General features: G+C 42.3%; 1 protein-coding gene across 1 annotated transcript in view; it reads left to right on the top strand.

Annotated features, from left to right (window-relative positions):
- Positions 1-22,725, top strand: part of LOC126456344 (uncharacterized) — a 231,013-nt gene that overhangs the window by 191,589 nt on the left and 16,699 nt on the right. The window contains exons 17-18 of the mRNA XM_050092096.1: positions 17,982-18,098; positions 18,264-18,331. Coding sequence (XP_049948053.1) covers positions 17,982-18,098; positions 18,264-18,331 — 185 coding nt within the window. The remainder of the gene's footprint in view (positions 1-17,981; positions 18,099-18,263; positions 18,332-22,725) is intronic.

Genomic DNA, 22,725 nt, shown 5'->3' with positions numbered 1-22,725 from the left:
GTAGTGAGCTTATGTATCCAATCACCACTGCTAGCAGCCGGCCGCGGTGGTCTCGCGGTTCTAGGCGCTCAGTCCGGAAACGCGCGACTGCTACGGTCGCAGGTTCGAATCCTGCCTCGGGCATGGATGTGTGTGATGTCCTTAGGTTAGTTAGGTTTAAGTAGTGCTAAGTTTTAGGGGACTGATGACCGCAGATGTTAAGTCCCATAGTGCTCAGAGCCATTTGAACCATTTTTGAACCACTGCTAGCAGCAGTAGATAATCCTATCAGCACGACGAGAGCAGCAGACTTACCGTCGAATCCTCCTGAAAATACTTATAACTACGTCGCCAGCTCTGAAGGAGCAAAAGAATAAATCAATTTTTTGGCTCGTTTCAAAGTGAAACGGCTTGAGTTGAATTTTAAACTTAATTCTGAATATTACTATTTCTGATCATTCTAGGTGATTCTACAAAGCAAATACTCTCTCAATTTCTGTGAGTTGGCTTGGTAATTACCACCAAGACAATTTAAGCAACTTAGGTTAACAAACTTCTACCCTTCAACTTATTTAATGATTTTGGGATATTACTCTTGGACAATTGCTATAGAATTAGTTAAGTGACTTTACTTGAAAGGTTATTCAGAAAAATTTAAGTAACTATAAATAGGCGACTCATTCTGGTGTGACCATTGCTCTTTTCTACATTCTTAAACGCTAAAGTATTCTACAACCAAAAGAATTGTAAATGAAAGAGGCGATGGTGGCCTCAGTCTGATTTCACTACACTATGTTTCAGGTTACTACACTTTACAAGGAACAACATGCGTCGTAATTTTGCTCATTACTATATTCTGTCTTCTGCACTTGCACAAAAGAAAACTGGTATTCTCCTTTTACATGTATACAAAGTTCGACTTAACAATTTCAAGCAGTCTTGCCTTGGGTAGACGTGTCGGTGCTGGTGGTGATATGCATGTGGCTAACGCAGCTCTTCCTCTTCACGCCTCGTGCCCTTAATGGCGGCTGGAACTACGAGCTGTAGCACTCGTATAAGCTACTGCGCGTCCGCCATAGAATCTGAGCGCAGGAACTCTTACACTCAGCCCCAGTGGCATAGAGACGGCTTCGACAACCATTCGTCGCGTTCCACTCCACAAACGGCGACGATATTCGCCTCTTCGCTGTTGCACAATCACTTTTGCGTGAGCACAGTTACGCACGTCCGCTCACGTCAACACTCCCCAGGCCATTCCATTGTTCAGTCCCTGTGTCTCCAGCTACCTCTAGCTACGCTCGTATCACCAAGAGTGGGGGCGTTCCCCTACCACCTTTTCACCGAAATCATTTAGTATTTAAGAATATTTATATTTATTACCCTGGAGTTCATACCAGTCATAATAATTTACTACTAGCGCTTTATAACATTAAATCATACAGTAATAGCTTATAAATACCAAGAAAAAGAATACATTTGACTCCGATATCTTATTGCATTGTCTGAGACAGCGCTAATTCCCAGTTTCGCCAATAGATGGCATCAGGGTGCACTCCCTGGCAGTCTCACACCAGCGCGCCCGTTTCCGACGCGCGGGCTCCAAATTACTGTCAGCCCACCATCATTTCAGTTCCGTTACACATGCCCCACTTCTTATTGAAGTATCTAACAGTGATAGTTCAATAAGAAGTCTCTCCTATAGTGAATCTGAAATTTTCGTTAAGCTTTTTACCAAGGGTTTTCCCTTTCTTACTGATACACCTCGGTACTTATATTACTTATTTAAAAATTAAACACCAATTCTTTCTATCTTTCCTGCTAAAGATTACATAAATGATTTACATATATTCTTTACAATTTTCTTACATCTAAACACAGTACACTTTAAACATCTTTTTTACAAAAATTTTAAATACACTTCTTTTATCTCAGGCAAGTAAAACACACGTTAAGCGCCTATTACTTTATAGCCCGTCCTTTTCACTTTACCTCCTCACTTTTCTACCTCTTCCACAACACTTATTTACACATCTATTAAGGCTTTCTTAGAAGCTCAGTCTTTCCCAGTCTGTTTAGTCTCTACTTAAACTAGAAGTTTCATTAGAATACTGCAACATATTTTAGTGAACATTTACCTTTCACATAGAACAAAAGAAACAAAACTATTTACATATTGGTTTACTTTAATATTTATTTATATATTTATTTTCAATCTGGTAGAATTCGTGGCTCATACCTTTTGAGATCCACTATGTTTCTTACTCCCAGGCGTTTGCCTGTTAATGGGTACTCTAAATAATAAGCATTCACATTGGGTATGGACACTATTTTAAATGGTCCATTATATATATATTTAAATTTGCTGATCTCGTTACTAATTTCACTTGACTTTTCATGTGTTTTTACAAGAACGAGATCACCTATTTTGAATTTAGGATTCCTTACTTTTTCGTCATGACGACGAATTCTCGCATCTGCTTGTTTTCTCATCTTGTCTTTTACTAAGTTCTTTTTACTATCATAATCTAATTCAACTCTATCTGGAAATTCTAGTAGGTCTTCTACTAGACTTTTACTTCTCGTCTTTTTCAGGATTTCTTCTGGAGTAAATCCAGTGCTCTCGTTTGTTAATGAATTCATGATTTCTTCGAATTCACTCACATACATGCCCCACTTCTTGTGGTTGCTATGGCAGTACGTCCTAAATAACCGACCTATCTCACGCATATATCTTTCCGCCGGATTGCTTGATGGGTGATAAGCTGAGATATGTACCACTTCTACCTGTTTCTCAGTTATCCCATCCTTCCACATTTTTGAGCAAAACTGAACACCATTATCTGATAGTATTCTCTTTGGCTTCCCTACTTTCACAAAATAATCACACACCATTTTATCATACACAGCTCTGGCAGTAGCTTTTCTCAAGGGATATAGCTTTATATACTTTGAGAAAAGTTCAACTGCTACAAATATGTACACAAAACCCCCCATGGTTTTCGGTAATGGTCCAAAGATATCTACTGCTACTATTTCTAATACTTCATCAGGTTTTATTGATTGCATGGGCCCTTGATTAGTTGCATTTGTTACTTTCGCCTTTTGGCATAGATCACAAGATCTTATCCTCTGTGCTACCCTTCGTGCCATGTTGTTAAAGGTAATGCATTCATCTAACTTATCGGTACACTTCCGTGCACCACAATGGCCATATGCCAAGTGAACATAATCTATCAGCACTTCAGTGTGTTGTTCCGGCCAACATACTCTCCACTTCCCTGGATTATTTAATCTTTGAAGATACAGTACACCTTTATGTATTTTATATGAAGCCCTTATGTTAGTTGCGTCCGGATTGTCAAACTTGACCTTTACCGACTTGAGTGCATCATCATCACTTTGATATCTTCGCATATTCCGACATATTTCCCTAATTTTTTCTCTTCCTTCCGCTTTTTTGAAGTAATTCACCTCAAAAACATCTTCCCTATTCTTTAGACTTTCTAGTGTCTCACATCCTTCCGGTAATCTCGACAAAGCATCCGGTACTGCATGTTCTTTCCCTTTAACATACTTGATCTCTATATCAAATTGTTGTAAAAACAGCGCCCATCTGGTCAACCTGTTATGTAACAATCTGCAGTCCTTCAAAAATATTAAAGCTTTGTGGTCTGTATGGACCACAGTCTTATGCCCCCATAAGAAAAGTTGAAATTTCCTAAAACCCCATACTATAGCTAAAGCCTCCTTCTCTGAAACCGTATAGTTTCTTTCGTACTTAGACATGGTTCTACTCGCAAATGCTATTTGTCTATGAGTTTTTTCCCCATCTATCATTACCTCCTGAAATATGGATACTCCCAATCCATAATCTGAACTATCTGTTGCCATGTGGAATGGTTCACACAGGTCAGGGTGCCATAACTTTATGTTTTTAGCCAAATTGTCTTTTAGCCGGTTGAATGCTGTTTCACATTCCTCAGTCCATATATACACACTGTTCTTCTTAAGTAGGTTGTTCAGATGTGGGCTATTGAACACCTGATCACCCACATACTTACGATAAAAGGAACAAAGTCCTATAAATGACTTTAGTTGTTTTTTATTCTTGGGTGCCGGACAATTTCTTATTGCTTTGACTTTATCGGGATCCTTTTCAATTCCCTCTGGTGTTACTATGTGACCTAAAAACTTTATTTCTTTCTTCACAAACTCGCATTTTTTCAGGTTCAGGGTCATTCCTCCTTTAATTAAAGCTTTGAACACCCTGTCGCATAACTCCATGTGCTCTTCTCATGTCCTTGTAGCAATTAACAGATCATCTACATAAACTGTGATTAGCGAACTAAGTTCACTCCCTAAAATTTTGTCTAAAGCCCGAATGAACACTGAAACGGAAGTATTTAGGCCAAATGGTACCACTGTGAAATGGTAGCATTTGCCATTGAATAAAAATGCCGTGTACTTCCTAGACTCCTCACTCAATGGGATTTGCCAGTATCCTGCAGTTAGGTCTAAACTAGTCATGTACTTTACACCATTAAACTTCTGCAATAAATTATCTATGTTCTCTGGACGATCCAACTCCCTCTTCACTACTTTATTCAGAGTACGAGCATCTATCACTATTCGTACACTTCCATCCTTCTTACCTACTATCACCAGTGGGTTATTATATGGGCTAGAACTCCGTTCAATGACCCCACATGAAACCATTTTATCTATTTCTTTTTGAACTGCTTCTTTCTTAGACAAGGGTACATTATATGGTGGTTTAAAGAAAGGTTCATGCTCCTCTACCTCCATGCAGTACTCATAATTTATCACTCGTCCCGGTCTGTCCGAAAATACCTCCTGATTTTCTTTCAGAATTTGCCATAGATCCTCCCTTTGGTCATCAGATAGTCCTTCCGTTTTATTCACTACATTTCGAAGGAGTGTCTCCTTATTTCCATCTTCAACTATCTGCCTCACCAGACACCAATCGAATTTTTGCCCTATTCCTGAATCATGATCATCTCTAAATTCTACCCATCTCAGCTGGTTCTCTTCCATTACTCTAGATGATTCAAATGGTATTTCTAACACCGCACTATCAACTTTACAAACTATTATCCCTTTGTCACAATCTATAATTACTTTCTGTTTTATTAACCAGTCAATGCCTAAAATGATCTCGGCACTGAGCTCTGGAACTACTAAAAATGCATTCGAAAATAACTTGTTTTTTATCTTAAATTCCATCATCACTTGATGTTTAACAGGTTTACTACATTTCCCTGTCGCCCCTATCACTTTAACACCTGTTACTGGCATCATGACTACTCCTCGTTGCTCTTTGATCATCTCAAAAAATGCGTGCGAAATAGCACTTATTTGAGCACCCGTATCCAACAATACATATAAATCGTATCCACATATATTAATGGGTAGGATTGTTTGCATCCTATTGTCCTCTTTCATACTTTCTTTATCTTCCCATAATAAATCCTTTTCCACCGCCAAGTCTTGCCATATTATTTTTCCGGTTTTTGTACTGACCATTCCATCTGGAGGTTTCTTTCTCCTTTTCATCCTAAATTCTTTCACCACTTTTTCCAATAGTCCTTCGTCTAGGCTCTTTAATGCCATCTCGTTCTCATTCGAATCTGTCATGCCTGAACTCTCGGTTGCGGGATCGGAAACTTCCTCTACTTCTTTTTCTCCCTGGATGCTTTCTGATGATTCTGACGATAATTCCTCCTCCTTACAAATATGACCTTCTTCGGATTCAAATAATTCTTGCAAATTATAATCCATTTCTCTACTTTCCCTTTGTTGGATAGTACATTCGCCACTCTTACTTTCATTATTTTCCCCTACTAATGGAATTCCAGTCTCACTCAACTCATTTGCTTCAGTACTACAGGGATCACAACACTCTTTCTCTTGGTTAGATACACTTTCTCTAATTTCTTTAAAAGAATCTTCATCACAGTCATGTACTCTTGCTGTCACTAGGTACACATCATAATCGGTATGGCTCTCTAACACTGTCATATTCGGGTCCAAATTAATCACTTGAGTGGAAGATCTTTCTAATTGTGCTGGCTGGCTTTTGAGCTGATGTACATATTCTGCATACGAGGTAATTTCTGAATCGGCATGCGTCTCTGCACTATGCCCCTTTTTCTTATCCACCCTTTCCTCTTTAATTACTTCTCGATGCGATTCGTCGACTATTCGTACGAACCTTTTACCATAAGTCACATCACTCCTACCTTGCCCCTGCCTCTCTGCACAGTTGCCATCCCTACCGACAAACAACGCCTTCTCTGACTCTTCCTTCATCAATTCGTCATTCTGACCTCGAATTGTACTTATTTCATTCACGTGAGCCTTCACATCCGACCGATATTCTTTTCCTACTTCATTTCCCTTAATAATTCCTCTCTGCTCTCTCTCCTCTGTTTGTATCCCTGCATTATACTTCGCAAAGTTTCGTTTATGTAACTGCTCTTCAGGCGAATGACGCACTATCCTACTATAGTACTGACTACTCCAATCTTCCCTATATTTGGGCCATTTCTTTCTTTCCGCGCGCGTTAGGCCCTTGACCTGCGCGGTATTTAGTTTTCCTGATTTTGATAATGCATCCCGTTTCCCTGATAGTGTCCTCTCCCTCGCTGAGAGTTACCTCCTCGACCTCTTCCTCTCATCATGTTAATTTGCGGTTCATTCCTACCACCTTTTACTATTCCATTCTGATTTCTGAAACCTCGAAACTCTCTAGTTTCACGCCACCTATCTTCATTCTCGATTCTTTCTAAAAATTCATCGAATGTTCGATGAGTGCCTCCTACATAACGCTTTGAATCGTCAGGTAGCTTTTTCCACAACTCCCACACTATCTCCGATTCTGATCTACGATCTTTAAGATACTCCAAACGCTTGAACCATCCTTCACAGTATTCTTTCATGAGCCCACGCCCATGTTCTGGCATTCTGGCGACAACGAATTCTCTCCACAACCTATCTCTCTGTTGTGTGCCCCAGAATTCCTCAAGGAACTTTTCTTTGAAGTCTGTAAACTTCAAATTGTCGATATCCAAATTCAATCCCCAACGTTTAGCATGACCTGCTAAAGCGTCTATTACTAAATTACTTTTTTCTTTATCCGACATGTCTGTTGGTAAGACACGTTCACAATTTTTTATAAAATCCATTAGATGCCATCCACCTTGTTTCTTTTGAGGATCGTATTTTTCCTCCCTACTCAGTATTTCCGATTTTTGCATTACCAATGGGATACCACTACAGTTAAGAAACGTCTGATTCTGAACTTGCTGACTTAACAATTTTATCTCATTGCGCAGTGTATTTTCCTGCTCCTGCACACATGCATCAAAACTCAACATGGTATTGCGCAGTGTTTCAATATCAGCTGCCGTTTCTTTAACAATCTCTTTCTTTACAACTGGTACTATCACCTGTAATTTACTTTCAATTATCGGTTCTAATTTTTCACTAACCAAAGGTTCCACTGATTTCTCTATTCTCTGAATTTCGGTATCAAATCTTTTCTCTATTTCTGTGACTTTTCTCTGAACATTTGTTATTTCAGCCCTAATGCTATTTACTGATTTGTTTACCTCTGTGATACGTTGGCTTTGCGTATTCAAAATATCTAAATTGGCTTTTATTTTACCAGATAGGTTTTCATCCAGTTGGGATATATGACTAGCCATTTCTGCTTTCAAACTAGCATTCCCTTCTCGAATTTGCGCCATCATACTATTTAACAAACTTGTTAATTCCATATCCTCTCCCTTGTGACTTGCATCCACAGATACATTGGGTTCACTTTTCACTACCTTTGGTTTCACTTCCCGTTCCTCCTGTTTTGTGGGTGTGGATTCATCTATAGGATTTTCCAACCCTACAACAGTATCTATGGTCCCTAATTCTGGGTCTGACCTTGTAATGTTTTCGTCTTGCTTGTTACTATTCGACTCCATCTTATGCTGCTGTATTTCGTGCCTAATAGAAATGTTTATTAAACCAAGTATTACTTGTTTAACTCCTACTATTGGACTTTCTTTTGCTGCTTTGCAGGTTGTCGTCTTGAACTTACCAATTGTGGTATATTTGTCTACAACAGAATTTTAAATTTAAAATTTTCTTGAAACTACAAGTTTATATAAAACACTTTTATTGCAGCCATTATTCTACAAACTTAGTAAGTCCTGTCATGGTCGCCACATGCGACCGAACCGCCGAATCTTTCCATCAGTAAATGGGGTATGTTCTCAAGTGACTCCGTTGTTTTAACCCCTCCACTGACAGAATGACCCGCTTCCTACTTCCGTATGTATAAAGCCAATACGGACTTGTAGCTGTCACACCTTTGCGCTTACTGCTACGTATTTTAACCATAAATAGCTCAGCCCTAATGGTAAGAGTTAGTAGTGAATTCTGGCGTTATTAATCTTTAAAGACAGCACAGCTGCCACAAGCTCAGCTCACTTTTACTCCACTCCTACCCTCGCCATTAAACCACATTAACTAGGTGCTACATAGACCTTGCTAAATTCACTTGCATATACATTTCTGACCGTTACTCGCCAGTATTTACCTATTGGATTAGTACACTCCTAACCGGACTATTTCTCAAAGAGCTGTGATGATTGAACGGGTTCGATCCACGGCCTACAGTGCCCTACAGTTCACACGGTAACACTGCCTACCTGACCCACTTAACTTGGTAGTGAGCTTATGTATCCAATCACCACTGCTAGCAGCAGTAGATAATCCTATCAGCACGACGAGAGCAGCAGACTTACCGTCGAATCCTCCTGAAAATACTTATAACTACGGTCGCCAGCTCTGAAGGAGCAAAAGAATAAATCAATTTTTTGGCTCGTTTCAAAGTGAAACGGCTTGAGTTGAATTTTAAACTTAATTCTGAATATTACTATTTCTGATCATTCTAGGTGATTCTACAAAGCAAATACTCTCTCAATTTCTGTGAGTTGGCTTGGTAATTACCACCAAGACAATTTAAGCAACTTAGGTTAACAAACTTCTACCCTTCAACTTATTTAATGATTTTGGGATATTACTCTTGGACAATTGCTATAGAATTAGTTAAGTGACTTTACTTGAAAGGTTATTCAGAAAAATTTAAGTAACTATAAATAGGCGACTCATTCTGGTGTGACCATTGCTCTTTTCTACATTCTTAAACGCTAAAGTATTCTACAACCAAAAGAATTGTAAATGAAAGAGGCGATGGTGGCCTCAGTCTGATTTCACTACACTATGTTTCAGGTTACTACACTTTACAAGGAACAACATGCGTCGTAATTTTGCTCATTACTATATTCTGTCTTCTGCACTTGCACAAAAGAAAACTGGTATTCTCCTTTTACATGTATACAAAGTTCGACTTAACAATTTCAAGCAGTCTTGCCTTGGGTAGACGTGTCGGTGCTGGTGGTGATATGCATGTGGCTAACGCAGCTCTTCCTCTTCACGCCTCGTGCCCTTAATGGCGGCTGGAACTACGAGCTGTAGCACTCGTATAAGCTACTGCGCGTCCGCCATAGAATCTGGGCGCAGGAACTCTTACACTCAGCCCCAGTGGCATAGAGACGGCTTCGACAACCATTCGTCGCGTTCCACTCCACAAACGGCGACGATATTCGCCTCTTCGCTGTTGCACAATCACTTTTGCGTGAGCACAGTTACGCACGTCCGCTCACGTCAACACTCCCCAGGCCATTCCATTGTTCAGTCCCTGTGTCTCCAGCTACCTCTAGCTACGCTCGTATCACCAAGAGTGGGGGCGTTCCCCTACCACCTTTTCACTGAAATCATTTAGTATTTAAGAATATTTATATTTATTACCCTGGAGTTCATACCAGTCATAATAATTTACTACTAGCGCTTTATAACATTAAATCATACAGTAATAGCTTATAAATACCAAGAAAAAGAATACATTTGACTCCGATATCTTATTGCATTGTCTGAGACAGCGCTAATTCCCAGTTTCGCCAATAGATGGCATCAGGGTGCACTCCCTGGCAGTCTCACACCAGCGCGCCCGTTTCCAACGCGCGGGCTCCAAATTACTGTCAGCCCACCATCATTTCAGTTCCGTTACAACCTCCACGTTTGCGATTCCCATTTCTCCACAGAGAGATAGTCTGACACTTCGTTCTTCATCATTCACACTTGTCTGACTATTCTGGAAACGACTGCGACACCTAGCCACTGTGTCATATGATGGCTTACTGTTGTTACACATTTCCACCAAATCACTGTGGATTGTTGGAGCGTTCTTCCCCTTCAAATGCAGAAAATTATGTACCTCACGATACTGCATGGTATCAACGGGCTGTGCCACTTCCTTGTGGCTCCCTAGCGGCGCGCCACGGAACTACGGTGTCAATAAACAAAAAACTAATTATATAACTTTATTTTCTCGAGGCGATAATTAAAACTTTGTCTATCCCTTGTAAACCCATCTCCAGATGTAGAGAAAAGTATGTAAAAATAAAACTGAACAAAATACACGTAAAGATGGAGCCACAGGACTATAAGTGCACTGCGCAATGAAGTTAGATACGTATTTTTGAGTCTGAAGGCGGTGATTCGTAAAAAGGCATTAAAACACACTAACATTTCATTCCTTTGTACAGAAATTTTGTGACAGCTGCAAATTGACAGTTTCTGTCCTCGTTTCTTGTTGCTGCATTGTCAAATGCAATAGTGTAAGCTTCGATATTTCGTAACTATAGGATCCATGGACCATTGATCTTTCCGTTGGTGGGAAGGATTGCGTGCCTCAGCGATACAGATAGCCTTACCGTAGATGTAATGACGGTTGAGAGGCCAGACATACGTGTGATTCCTGAAGAGGGGCAGCAGCCTTTTCAGTAGATACAGGGACAACAATCTGGATGATTGACTGATCTGGCCTTTTAACATTAACCAAAACGGCCTTGCTTTGCTGGTACTGCGAACGGCTGAAAGCAAGGGAAAACTAGAGCCATAATTTTTCCCGAGGACATGCAGTTTACTGTATGGTCAATTAATGGTGGCGTCCTCTTGGGTAAAATATTCCGGAGGTGAAATATTCCATTCGGATCTCCAGGAGGGGACTACTCAAGAGGACGCCGATATCAGGAGAAAAAAAACTGCCGGTCTACGGATCGGAGCGTGGAATTTCAGATCCCTTAATCGGACAGGTAGGTTAGAAGATTTAAAAAGGGAAATGAATAGTTTAAAGTTAGATATACTGCGAGTTACTGAAGTTTGGTGACAGGGGGAACAAGACTTCTGGTCAGGTGAATACAGGGTCATAAATACAGAATCAAATAGGGGGATGTAGGAGTAGGTTTAATGATGAATAAAAAAATAGTAGTGCGGATAAGCTACTACAAACAGCATAGTGAACGCATTATTGTAGCCAAATAGACACGAAGCCCACGCCCACCAGTGTTGTACAAGTTTACGTGCCAACTAGCTCCACAGATGATGAAGAGATTGAGGAAATGTATGATGCGATAAAAGAAATTATTCAGATAGTGAAGGGAGACGACAATATAATAATCATGGATGACTGTAATTCGATAGTAGGAAAAGGAAGAGAAGGAAAAGTAGTAGGTGAATATGATATGGAATGGGGGTAAGGAATGAAACAGGAAGCCACCTGGTAGAATTTTGCAGAGAGCGTAACTTAATCATAGCTCAAACTTGGTTCAAGAAACATGAAAGAGGGCTGTTCAAATGGTTCAAATGGCTCTGAGCACTATGGGACTTAACATCTGAGGTCATCAATCCCCTAGAACTTAGAACTACTTAAACCTAACTAACCTAGGAACATCACACACATCGAGGCCCGAGGCAGGATTCGTGCCTGCGACCATAGCAGTCGCATGGTTCCGGACTGAAGCGCCTAGAACCGCTCGGCCACCACGGCCGGTAAAGAAGGCTGTATACATGGAAGAAGCCTGGAGATACTGGAAGGTTTCAGATAGATTATATAATGGTAAGACGGAGATTTAGGAACCAGGTTTTAAATTGTAAGACATTTCCAGGGGCAGATGTGGACTCTGACCGCAATCTATTGGTTATGAATTGTAGATTAAAACTGAGGAGACTGCAAAAAGGTAGGAATTTAAGGAGATGGGACCTAGATAAACTGAAAGCATCAGAGGTTTTAGAGAGTTTCAGAGAGAGATTAGGGAACGATTGACAATTATAGGAGAAAGAAATACAGTAGAAGAAGAATGGGTAGCTTTAAGAGATGAAATAGTGAAGGCAGCACAGGATTAAGTAGGTAAAAAGACGAGAGCTATTCGAAATCCTTGGGTATCACATGAGATATTGAGTTTAATTGATGAGAGGAGAAAATATAAAAATTCAGTAAATGAAGCAGGCGAGAAAGAATACAAACGTCTCAAAAATGACATCGACAATGACTCCTGCCGTCTGGGTTCAGAGGTCATTCTCAGTTCGTAAAGGCGGTTGGCGGAATTGGTGAAGGAGGAAAACCTCGCTCGCGGGGTGGAATCAGAGCTAACTATTTGTAGTATCGTTCCCAGAACCGATCGCGGTTCTCTGGTTTGGAGCCGAGTGGAAGGCTTAAACCAGAGGCTCAGACGAATCTGCGGAGATCTGGGGTGCAAATAACTCGACCTCCGCTATCGGGTGGAGAAATGTAGGGTCCCCCTGAATAGGTCAGGCGTGCACTAAACGCCGGAAGCGGCTACAAGGGTAGCGGAGTACGTTGGAGTGCACATGGGTTTTTTTTAGGTTAGTGAATCCCCTCCCTAGGCCCGACAAGAAGGCTCCTGAGACGCGGCAAGATAGGAGTAGGCAAAATGCAACAGGGAATAACAATATTAATGTGCTAATAGTAAACTGCATGAGCGTCTATAGAAAGGTCCCAGAACAGCTCTCATTAATAAACGGTCACAACGCCCAAATAGTACTAGGGACAGAAAGTTGGCTGAAACCAGACGTAAACAGTAATAAAATCCTAAACTCAGAGTGGAATGTATACCGCAGAGACAGGCTGGACAGTGAAGGGGGAGGCGTGTTTATAGCGATAAGAAGTGCAATAGTATCGAAGGAAATTGACGGAGATCCGAAATGTGAAATGATTTGGGTGAAGGTCACGGTTGAAGCAGGCTCAGATATGGTAACTGGATGTCTCTATAGGCCCCCTGGCTCAGCAGCTGTTGTCGCTGAGCACCTGAAGGATAATTTGGAAAATATTTCGAATAAATTTCCCCACCATGTTATAGTTCTGGGTGGAGATTTTAATTTGCCGGATATAGACTGGGAGGCTCAAACGTTCATAACGGGTGGTAGGGACAAAGAATCCAGTGAAATTTTTTTAAGTGCTTTATCTGAAAACTACCTTGAGCAGTTAAACAGAGAACCGACTCGTGGCGATAACATATTGGACCTTCTGCTGACAAAGAGACCTGAACTATTTGAAACAGTTAACGCAGAAAAGGGAATCAGCGATCATAAAGCGGTTACGGCATCGATGATTTCAGCCGTAAATAGAAATATTAAAAAAAGGTGGGAAGATTTTTCTGTTTAGCAAAAGTGACAAAAAGCAGGTTACAGAGTACCTGACGGCTTAACACAAAAGTTTTGTCTCAAGTACAGACAGTGTTGAGGATCAGTGGACAAAATTCAAAACCATCGTACAATATGCGTTAGATGAGTATGTGCCAAGCAAGATCGTAAGAGATGGAAAAGAGCCACCGTGGTACAACAACCGAGTTAGATAACTGCTACGGGCCGGCCGCGGTGGTCTAGCGGTTCAGGCGCTCAGTCCGGAACCGCGCGACTGCTACGGTCGCAGGTTCGAATCCTGCCTCGGGCATGGATGTGTGTGATGTCCTTAGGTTGGTTAGGTTTAAGTAGTTCTAAGTTCTAGGGGACTGATGACCACAGATGTTAAGTCCCATAGTGCTCAGAGCCATTTGAACCATTTTTGAACTGCTGCGGAAGCAAAGGGAACTTCACAGCAAACATAAACATAGCCAAAGCCTTGCAGACAATCAAAAATTACGCGAAGCGAAATGTAGTGTGAGGAGGGCTATGCGAGAGGCGTTCAATGAATTCAAAAGTAAAGTTATATGTACTGACTTGGCAGGAAATCCTAAGAAATTTTGGTCTTATGTCAAACTGGTAGGTGGATCAAAACAAAATGTCCAGATACTCTGTGACCAAAATGGTACTGAAACAGAGGATGACAGACTAAAGGCCGAAATACTAAATATGTTTTTCCAAAGCTGTTTCACAGAGGAAGACAGCACTGTAGTTCCTTCTCTAGATTGTCGTACAGATGACAAAATGGTAGATTTCTAAATAGACGACAGAGGGATAGAGGAGCAATTAAAATCGCTCAAAAGAGGAAAGGCCGCTGGACCTGATGGGATGCCAGTTCGATTTTACACAGAGTACGCGAAGGAACTTGTCCCCCATCTTGCAGCGAGGTACCGTAGATCTCTAGAAGAGCGTAGCGTTCCAAAGGATTGGAAAAGGGCACAGGTCATCCCCGTTTTCAAGAAGGGGCGTCGAACAGATGTGCAAAACTATAGACCTATATCTCTAACGTCGATCAGTTGTAGAATTTTGGAACACGTATTATGTTCTAGTATAATGACTTTTCTGGAGACTAGGAATCTACTCTGTAGGAATCAGTATGGGTTTCGAAAAAGACGGTCTTGTGAAACACAGCTCCTGCTATTCGTCCACGAGACTCAGAGGGCCATAGACACGGGTTCACAGGTAGATGCCGTGTTTCTTGACTTCCGCAAGGCGTTCTATACAGTTCCCCACAGTCGTTTAATGAACAAAGTAAGAGCATATGGACTATCAGACCAATTGTGTGATTGGATTGAAGAGTTCCTAGATAACAGAACGCAGCATGTCATTCCCAATGGAGAGAAGTCTTCCGAAGTGAGAGTGATTTCAGGTGTGCCGCAGGGGAGTGTCATAGGACCGTTGCTATTCACAATATACATAAATGACCTTGTGGATGACATCGGAAGTTCACTGAGGCTTTTTGCAGATGATGCTGTGGTGTATCGAGAGGTTGTAACAATGGAAAATTGTTCTGAAATGCAGGAGGATCTGCAGCTAATTGACGCATGGTGCAGGGAATGGCAACTGAATCTCAAAGTAGACAAGTGTAATGTGCTGCGAATACATAGAAAGATAGATCCCTTATGATTTAGTTACAAAATAGCAGGTCAGCAACTGGAAGCAGTTAATTCCATAAATTATCTGGGAGTAGGCATTAGGAGTGATTTAAAATGAAATGATCATATAAAGTTGATCGTCGGTAAAGCAGATGCCAGACTGAAATTCATTGGAAGAATCCTAAGGAAATGCAATCCGAAAACAAAGGAAGTAGGTTACAGTACGCTCGTTCGCCCACTGCTTGAATACTGCTCAGCAGTGTGGGATCCGTACCAGATAGGGTTGATAGAAGACATAGAGAAGATCCAACGGAGAGCAGCGCGCTTCGTTACAGGATCATTTAGTAATCGCGAAAGCGTTACGGAGATGATAGATAAACTCCAGTGGAAGACTCTGCAGGAGAGACGCTCAGTAGCTCGGTACGAGCTTTTGTTAAAGTTTCGAGAACATGCCTTCACCGAAGAGTCAAGCAGTATATTGCTCCCTCCTACGTATATCTCGCGAAGAGACCATGAGGATAAAACCAGAGCGATTAGAGCCCACACAGAAGCCTACCGACAATCCTTCTTTTCACGAACAATACGAGACTGGAATAGAACGGAGAACCGATAGGGGTACTCAGGGTACCCTCCGCCACACACCGTCAGGTGGCTTACGGAGTATGGATGTAGATGTAGAAGTGCAAGATGGCTAAGCAGGGATGGCTAGATGCTCTACTCTCCCGTGTCTAGTCTCTAAACTGTTCCTCTACTGTACGTGGTCATGTCCTAACGCATTTAGCATTTTCTTAAAGGAATAAGGGGGCCGCACGGAACCACGAAAATCTTCCCCATACCGTAACACCGCATCTTCCGCACTTCACTGTTGGCACTAGACATGATGGTAGGTAATATTCTCCAGGCACTCGCCAAAACCAAACACTTCCATCGAAAATCGTTCTTTCCGGCCTTCCACGGTCCAGTGGTGTTGTTCTTCACACGTCCTCTGGCGTCGTTTGGCAGTGACTCCAGAAATGTGTGGCCTATGAACAGTAGCTCGACGGTTGCACCCCGTTCTTTTCAACTCCCTGTGTACAGTCGTTTAGCTAGCTGGACTGCTGGTAAGACTTCGGATCTCTCGGGCTATTCGTTCTAATTTAATGCGACATTTTCCACAACCAACCTCCGCAGTGCTCGACGGTCCCTATCCATCAGCACATCAGATCTTCCTGGTCTTGGTTTAGCTGTGGCTGATCCCCCTCCTCCCTCCCCTTCCATTTCACCAACAGTCGACTTGTGCAACTTTAGAAGGGTTGAAATTTACCTGATGGAATTTTTACTCAGATGACACCTAGTGACCAATCCATGTTCGAAGTCACTGATTTCTGATGGGCGACCCATTCTGCCGTTACTGCTCATCTACAAACAACACACCATTGCCCGCTTCCTTCTATGCTGGTGAGTCCGCATCTCGTGAACCCAAGTGACCATTTCCACTATATGCAGGGTTGTCCGGATACTCTTGATCAGATACTGTTTTTATTTTCCCAGTTGTGCAAAGACAAGAGGGGTAACAGAATTTCTCCGTCACCCTTGACAGAAAAAAAACATACATCCGCGTATTGGAACTGTATTATATTACGCACGTCCCTTATTATTGGTCACTTATACAGATGTATTTTAGAGATCAGACATTGTAACGAACTAATTTTTAGTAATAAGAACATTAGGATGGTTTATAATTGAAAAAAGTTTTACTTCTCTCGCAATGGTGGTCTCAGTGTCAAGGCTTCTTTCTTCATGTCGTTGTAACGTACAAAAAAATGTCCTGTGTTCTTGAAAATGACTTACGCTGCAACATTATAATTATTATTTTCTATCATACTTCATATATTTGAAAAATCACTTTTTTTTTACATTTACATAAACAGTGCTTCAAACACAAGCAGTATAAAACTTGCTTACATTGTACAAAGATCGTAGCCTGTCTGGGACCAACATGTACCAAACTCCAAAAACGGTAATCCTACGCTGACGGTACCTGACGCGCTTGGCGTGAAAAAATTCTGGACCCGTGATATATACATCACGGGCCCGGAACCTTCAAGAACAGGAAGTAGTCGATGTTAGTATCAATATGACTCTTGTAATTGAAACTTTTTATCAGTTTTAGTTTGTATGTGGTTTTCTGAAAATAATTATTTGAGTGAAGATTTGTTGGCCTAACAATACAAAAAAGAGAAGTTTCAGGTTATTTTATAAATTCGATTGCATTATCGATAGTAAAATTAATAAAGTTATAAATCAAGACAGAGATTTTGTTTTAAAGTAACGTTGAAAAAATACATATTATTGCACCTAACATAGAATTCATTTCAGATCATATACTTTTAAAATTGTGAGTACTAATTTTCATGGTACAAGATCGATACTATGAAATATGTCGATATAAATAATACTAATATATGGACAGCAAAATAGTTTGCTGACGAGTGGAAACATCCAGAAATATCTATAGGTTAGAAATATACAAATTAAATAAGAAAATTATCCCAAGTTTGGTCGAAATTTATACTGAATCAAACATTTCAGTTGAAACTGGTATGTCAAAAACCAGAAATGGTAACCTTCTTTTACAGACACAGACACAATGCATCAGTCACTGATCTTTTTTTTTTTTTACCATCTATGGTTACGCTGAGTGCGTCGCAGAGGTCGTTCCTGAGCGGGTATGCTCTGTTTCGGCTGGGAGGGAACAGAAGCACTTTTCCTCGCGTGTGCTGACCTCTGTGGACCTGCGGCTTACAGGTGCGCCTGCGCGGCCCAGCGCGCTTCACCGCGGCGGGCCAGTCAGCCTCTGCAACAGCCGCAGGTCTCCCGCTGGCGGTGACGCCAGCCCCCGCCGCCGTCGTGTCGGTGACGCCGGCCACGCGGCTCTTCACGGCCGCCGCCCCCGCACTGCCTGCCCGCGTCGTCACGGCCGCCCCCGTGCTGGCCGCGGTGCCCGCAGTGTCTGCCCGCGTCGTCACCGCCGCCCCCGCGGTGGCCGCCGTGCCGGTGGTCACCGCCGCCCCCGCTGCCGCCGTCGTCACCGCAGCCGCGGCCGAGGCAGCAGCAGCCGCAGCCGCCGCAGCAGCGCGCGGCGCTGCCGTCGACGGGTAAGCTACTCCAGCGCTACGAAATGTTGACAGAAAGGAAAAGACTTGCAAAAAACGTATTAAATACACTACTGGCCATTAAAATTGCTACACCAAGAAGAAATGCAGATGATAAACGGGTATTCATTGGGCAAATATATTATACTAGAACTGACAGGTGATTACATTTTCACGCAATTTGGGTGCATAGATCTTGAGAAATCAGTACCCAGAACAACCACCTCTGCCCGTAATAATGGCCTTGATATGACTGCGCATTGAGTCAAACAGAGCTTGGATGGCGTGTTCAGGTGCAGCTGCCCACGCAACTTCAACACGATACCACGGTTCATCAAACGTAGTGACTGGCGTATTGTGACGAGCCAGTTGCTCGGCCACCGTTGACCAGACGTTTTCAATTGGTGAGAGATCTGGAGAATGTGCTGGCCAGGGCAGCACTCGAACACTTACTGTATCCAGAAAGGCCTGTACAGAACTTGCAACATGCGGTCGTGCATTATCCTGCTGAAATGTAGGGTTTCGCAGGGATCGAATGAAGGGTGATACGCCAGTGTGGCGATGATGAATACACGCTTCCAATGTGCTTTCACGCGATGTCGCCAAATACGGATGCGATCATAATGAGGTTGTAAACAGAACCTGGATTCATCCGAAAAAACGACGTTTTGCCATTCGTGCACCCATGTTCGTCGTGGAGTACACCATCGCATGCGCTCCTGTCTGTGATGCAGCGTCAACGGTAGCCATGCGGATAACATGCCTGTCATCTCGACTGCTAGTGATACGAGGCCGTTGGGATCCAGCACGGCGTTGCGTATTACCCTCCTGAACCCACCGGTTCCATATTCTGCTAACAATCATTGGATCTCGACCTACGCGAGCAGCAATGTCGCGATACGATAAACCGCAATCGCGATAGGCTAAAATCCGACCTTTATCAGAGTCGAAAACGTGATGGTACGCATTTCTCCTCCTTACACGAGGCATCAAAACAACGTTTTACCAGGCAACGCCGGTCAACTGCTGTTTGTGTATGAGAAATCGTTTGGAAACTTTCCTCATGTCAGCACGTTGGAGGTGTCGCCACTGGCGCCAACCTTGTGTGAATGGTCATAAAAGATAATCATTTGCATATCACAGCATCTTCTTCCTGTCGGTTAAATTTCGCGTCTGTAGGATGTCATCTTTGTAGTGGAGCAATTTTAATGGCCAGTAGTGTATGGGCGTTCAGTAAGTAACGCAACGCATTTTTTCTCCGCCAGTTTCGCCAGAGCTGTCACTAAGTTTCCTTTGGCGGAAAATCAGAGCCTCAGATAGTCATAGGCGCTTGCACAATGTCTACTGACACCTGGCAGTGAACAAAAGCACGGTGATTCGTTGGGCAATGCGTCTGTCATCATTGCACGAACATCGCGCCGACCTGTCCGATCTCCCGCGTGACAGCCGACCGCACACACCCTCGGGAAACTGAAGGAACGACTTCAGCGTGTGCGTCGCCTCAAAACTGCAAACGAACTTCACAATATATATAAATGACCTAGTAGATAGTGTCGGAAGTTTCATGAGGCTTTTCGCGGATGATACAGTAATATACAGAGAGAAGTTGCAGCATTAGAAAATTGCAGCGAAATACAGGAAGATCTGCAGTGGATAGGCACTTGGTGCAGGGAGTGGCAACTGACCCTTAACATAGACAAATGTAATGTATTGAGAATACATAGAAAGAAGGATACTTTATTGTATGATTATATGATAGCGGAACGAACACTGGTAAAAGATCTGGAAGTATGCGCACGGAACGATTTGAAGTGGAATCATTATATAAAATTAATTGTTGGTAAGGCTGGTGGCAGGTTGAGAATCATTGGGAGAGTCCTCATAAAATGTAGTCCATCAACAAAGGAGGTGGCTTACAAAACATTTGTTCGACCTATACTTGAGTATTGCTCATCAGTGTGGGATCCGTATCAGGTCGGGTTGACGGAGGAGATAGAGAAGATCCAAAGAACAGCGGCGCGGTTAGTCACAGGATTATTTGGTAAGCGTGATAGCGTTACGGAGATGTTTAGCAAACTCAAGTGGCAGACTGTGTAAGAGAGGCGCTCTGCATCGCGGCGTAGCTTCCTGTCCATGTTTCGAGAGGGTGCATTTCTGGATGGGCTATCGAATATATTGCTTCCCCCCACTTATACCACCAGAGGAGATCACGAGTGTAAAATTAGAGAGATTCGAGCGCGCTCGGAGGCTTTCCGGCAGTCGTTCTGCCCGCGAACCGTACGCGACTGGAACAGGAAAGGGAGGAAATGACAGTGGCATGTAAAGTGCCCTCCGCCACACAACGTTGGGTGGCTTGCGGAGTATAAATGTAGATGTAGAACCTCTCCATGTCAGCGAACCCGAGAGGAGCTCACAAAACTGTATCCACTTTACAGTCCGGACCTCGTACCTTCCGATATCCATTTGTTTGTCACCGATGAAAGATGCACTTCGCAGGAAGTAGTACGTGGATGATGGGCAGGTCATTGTGAAAAATAGAGGAGGAATAATGTGGTGTATTGGAATCCTGAATACAACCGAGCTGCTTTCAGAAAAAAATCTGTTGCGCTACTTATTGAACGCCCCTAGTATTATCGACTGAGAACTTCGGCGTTCAAATAAGCATAAAGAAAAGTAATAACGTGGCTAATTAAGGAGTGGACTCATAATTACAACATGATACTGGAGTGCAACTGATATTAAAGTCTTCCCCCAATTGCTAGAATTTCACTGCATTCTAAAAAACATGTCACACCCCACGATAAACTAATCCGGAACGGCGGCAATAGCCGGACCTAAAAAGGAAGATTCATTTTTTCAAATAAATCGTTGAAATACGGTGCAATGGGGGGAACTGAAGAAAACACGAAATAGAAAAAACCAGAGAAAACCGTACCATGTTATAGTGGATACGACAAGCGAAGTACAGGGCAGGGCCGCGACGCGAACTATCGTGGAAACGTATGATAGGCCACTGACCAGGTGGTGCATGCGCAGAAGAGATAAGACGGACTGTGAGTGTGAGAAAAATACTGGGAATCGGGTGCTCACTAGATCACAATGTCAAATACTACAATAGAAAATATAAACCGGATACTACTGGAGGGACTAAATGGCGCGATGTGGGAAAGTATTTCAAATGTTAAGACTCTGAACAAACAAAAAGGAGAGGAGTTCAGCGACCCAGAGAATATCAAACTGTAAAAAGATGGCGCGGGAGATGAAGAAAGAGGCAACACACGAATAGCATGTTGTTATTCCAATTGCTAAGGATTTATTTATTGTTTATTTTTTATTTGTAGTTCACTGTTGCTAGTTGAATTGATATATTGTCATTTTTTTCAGTTGGAGATAGGAATCTAGCTGTGGACGCTAGAAAATGAATGCCAAGTGGAGAAATCAGAACATTTCTGACTTATTCTTCTGTTTTGAGTCCAGCTGAGGGGTGACAGCAGTGGAGACAGCCGGGAACACTTCCGCCATGTTCGGGAATAATGCCATCAGACAGAGAACATGTTGAGGAAGACATTCGGGTTTTAACGAAAGTCATTTAACCACACTAACCCACAGTGGTCCACGTCAGTGTACTCGAGAACAGGGAACCCGTCGTGCTTTTTAAATTAAGCGAGCATACAGCTGGTGCGGTGTTTTTTACTCAGCATTAGGTATTTTAGCTGTGGGTGTTCGTTAAATAAACGTTTGTGTGACAGAGGGACCTCACCAAGGCTGTCAGCGAGGTTCTACACTATTCGAAAGAATGTACGTTTAATGCTGTGTGTGTGTGACAGAGAGAGAGTTAGTAAAAGCTAGGTCCAATCTCAAAGGTAGTGACAACCTAGCCCTGGCATTTATGCAGAATTAAATATTTAACGCCCAAAAAAAAGTTTTCAACACCATCTGAGTCGAAAAACATGTATAAGGTAGTCATAAAGCACAAACTTCCATAAATTCTGAGCAACGGAAAAAGAAAATGGCCTCTATATCTTAAAATAGTTTTGTGAAAGCAACAGGCGGCGTGACTATGTGTTAGCCATTAGCTTGCAGTGTCCAGTCGTACTATGGGGAAGTTTCATTAGTTGTGCACACGTAATTTCAGATAGTAGGAAGTAGTTGTCTAGCTGAAAGATCATTTAACAGAAGCTCGAAATTCTGTCGGCCGTATAATGACAGCAGTTCATTGAAGCAGTGCTGCCTCGTGTTCGTATCAGCGTCCAGCAACACGGGATCATACTTACCCTTACCTTACACAATTCCTGTAAACTGACTAGCTTGCACAGAGATTGTTCTGAACATTAACAATCAGTACGCATTCTGCGTTTGAGTATTAGTTGTTGAAAAAGAACGGCGTAGACGAGTAT

Source organism: Schistocerca serialis, chromosome 2 (assembly GCF_023864345.2).
Source record: "Schistocerca serialis cubense isolate TAMUIC-IGC-003099 chromosome 2, iqSchSeri2.2, whole genome shotgun sequence".
Classification (NCBI taxonomy): Eukaryota; Metazoa; Arthropoda; class Insecta; order Orthoptera; family Acrididae; genus Schistocerca; species Schistocerca serialis.
The sequence above is the reverse complement of the archived record's forward strand: the minus strand, read 5'-3'. Positions and strand labels throughout refer to the sequence as shown.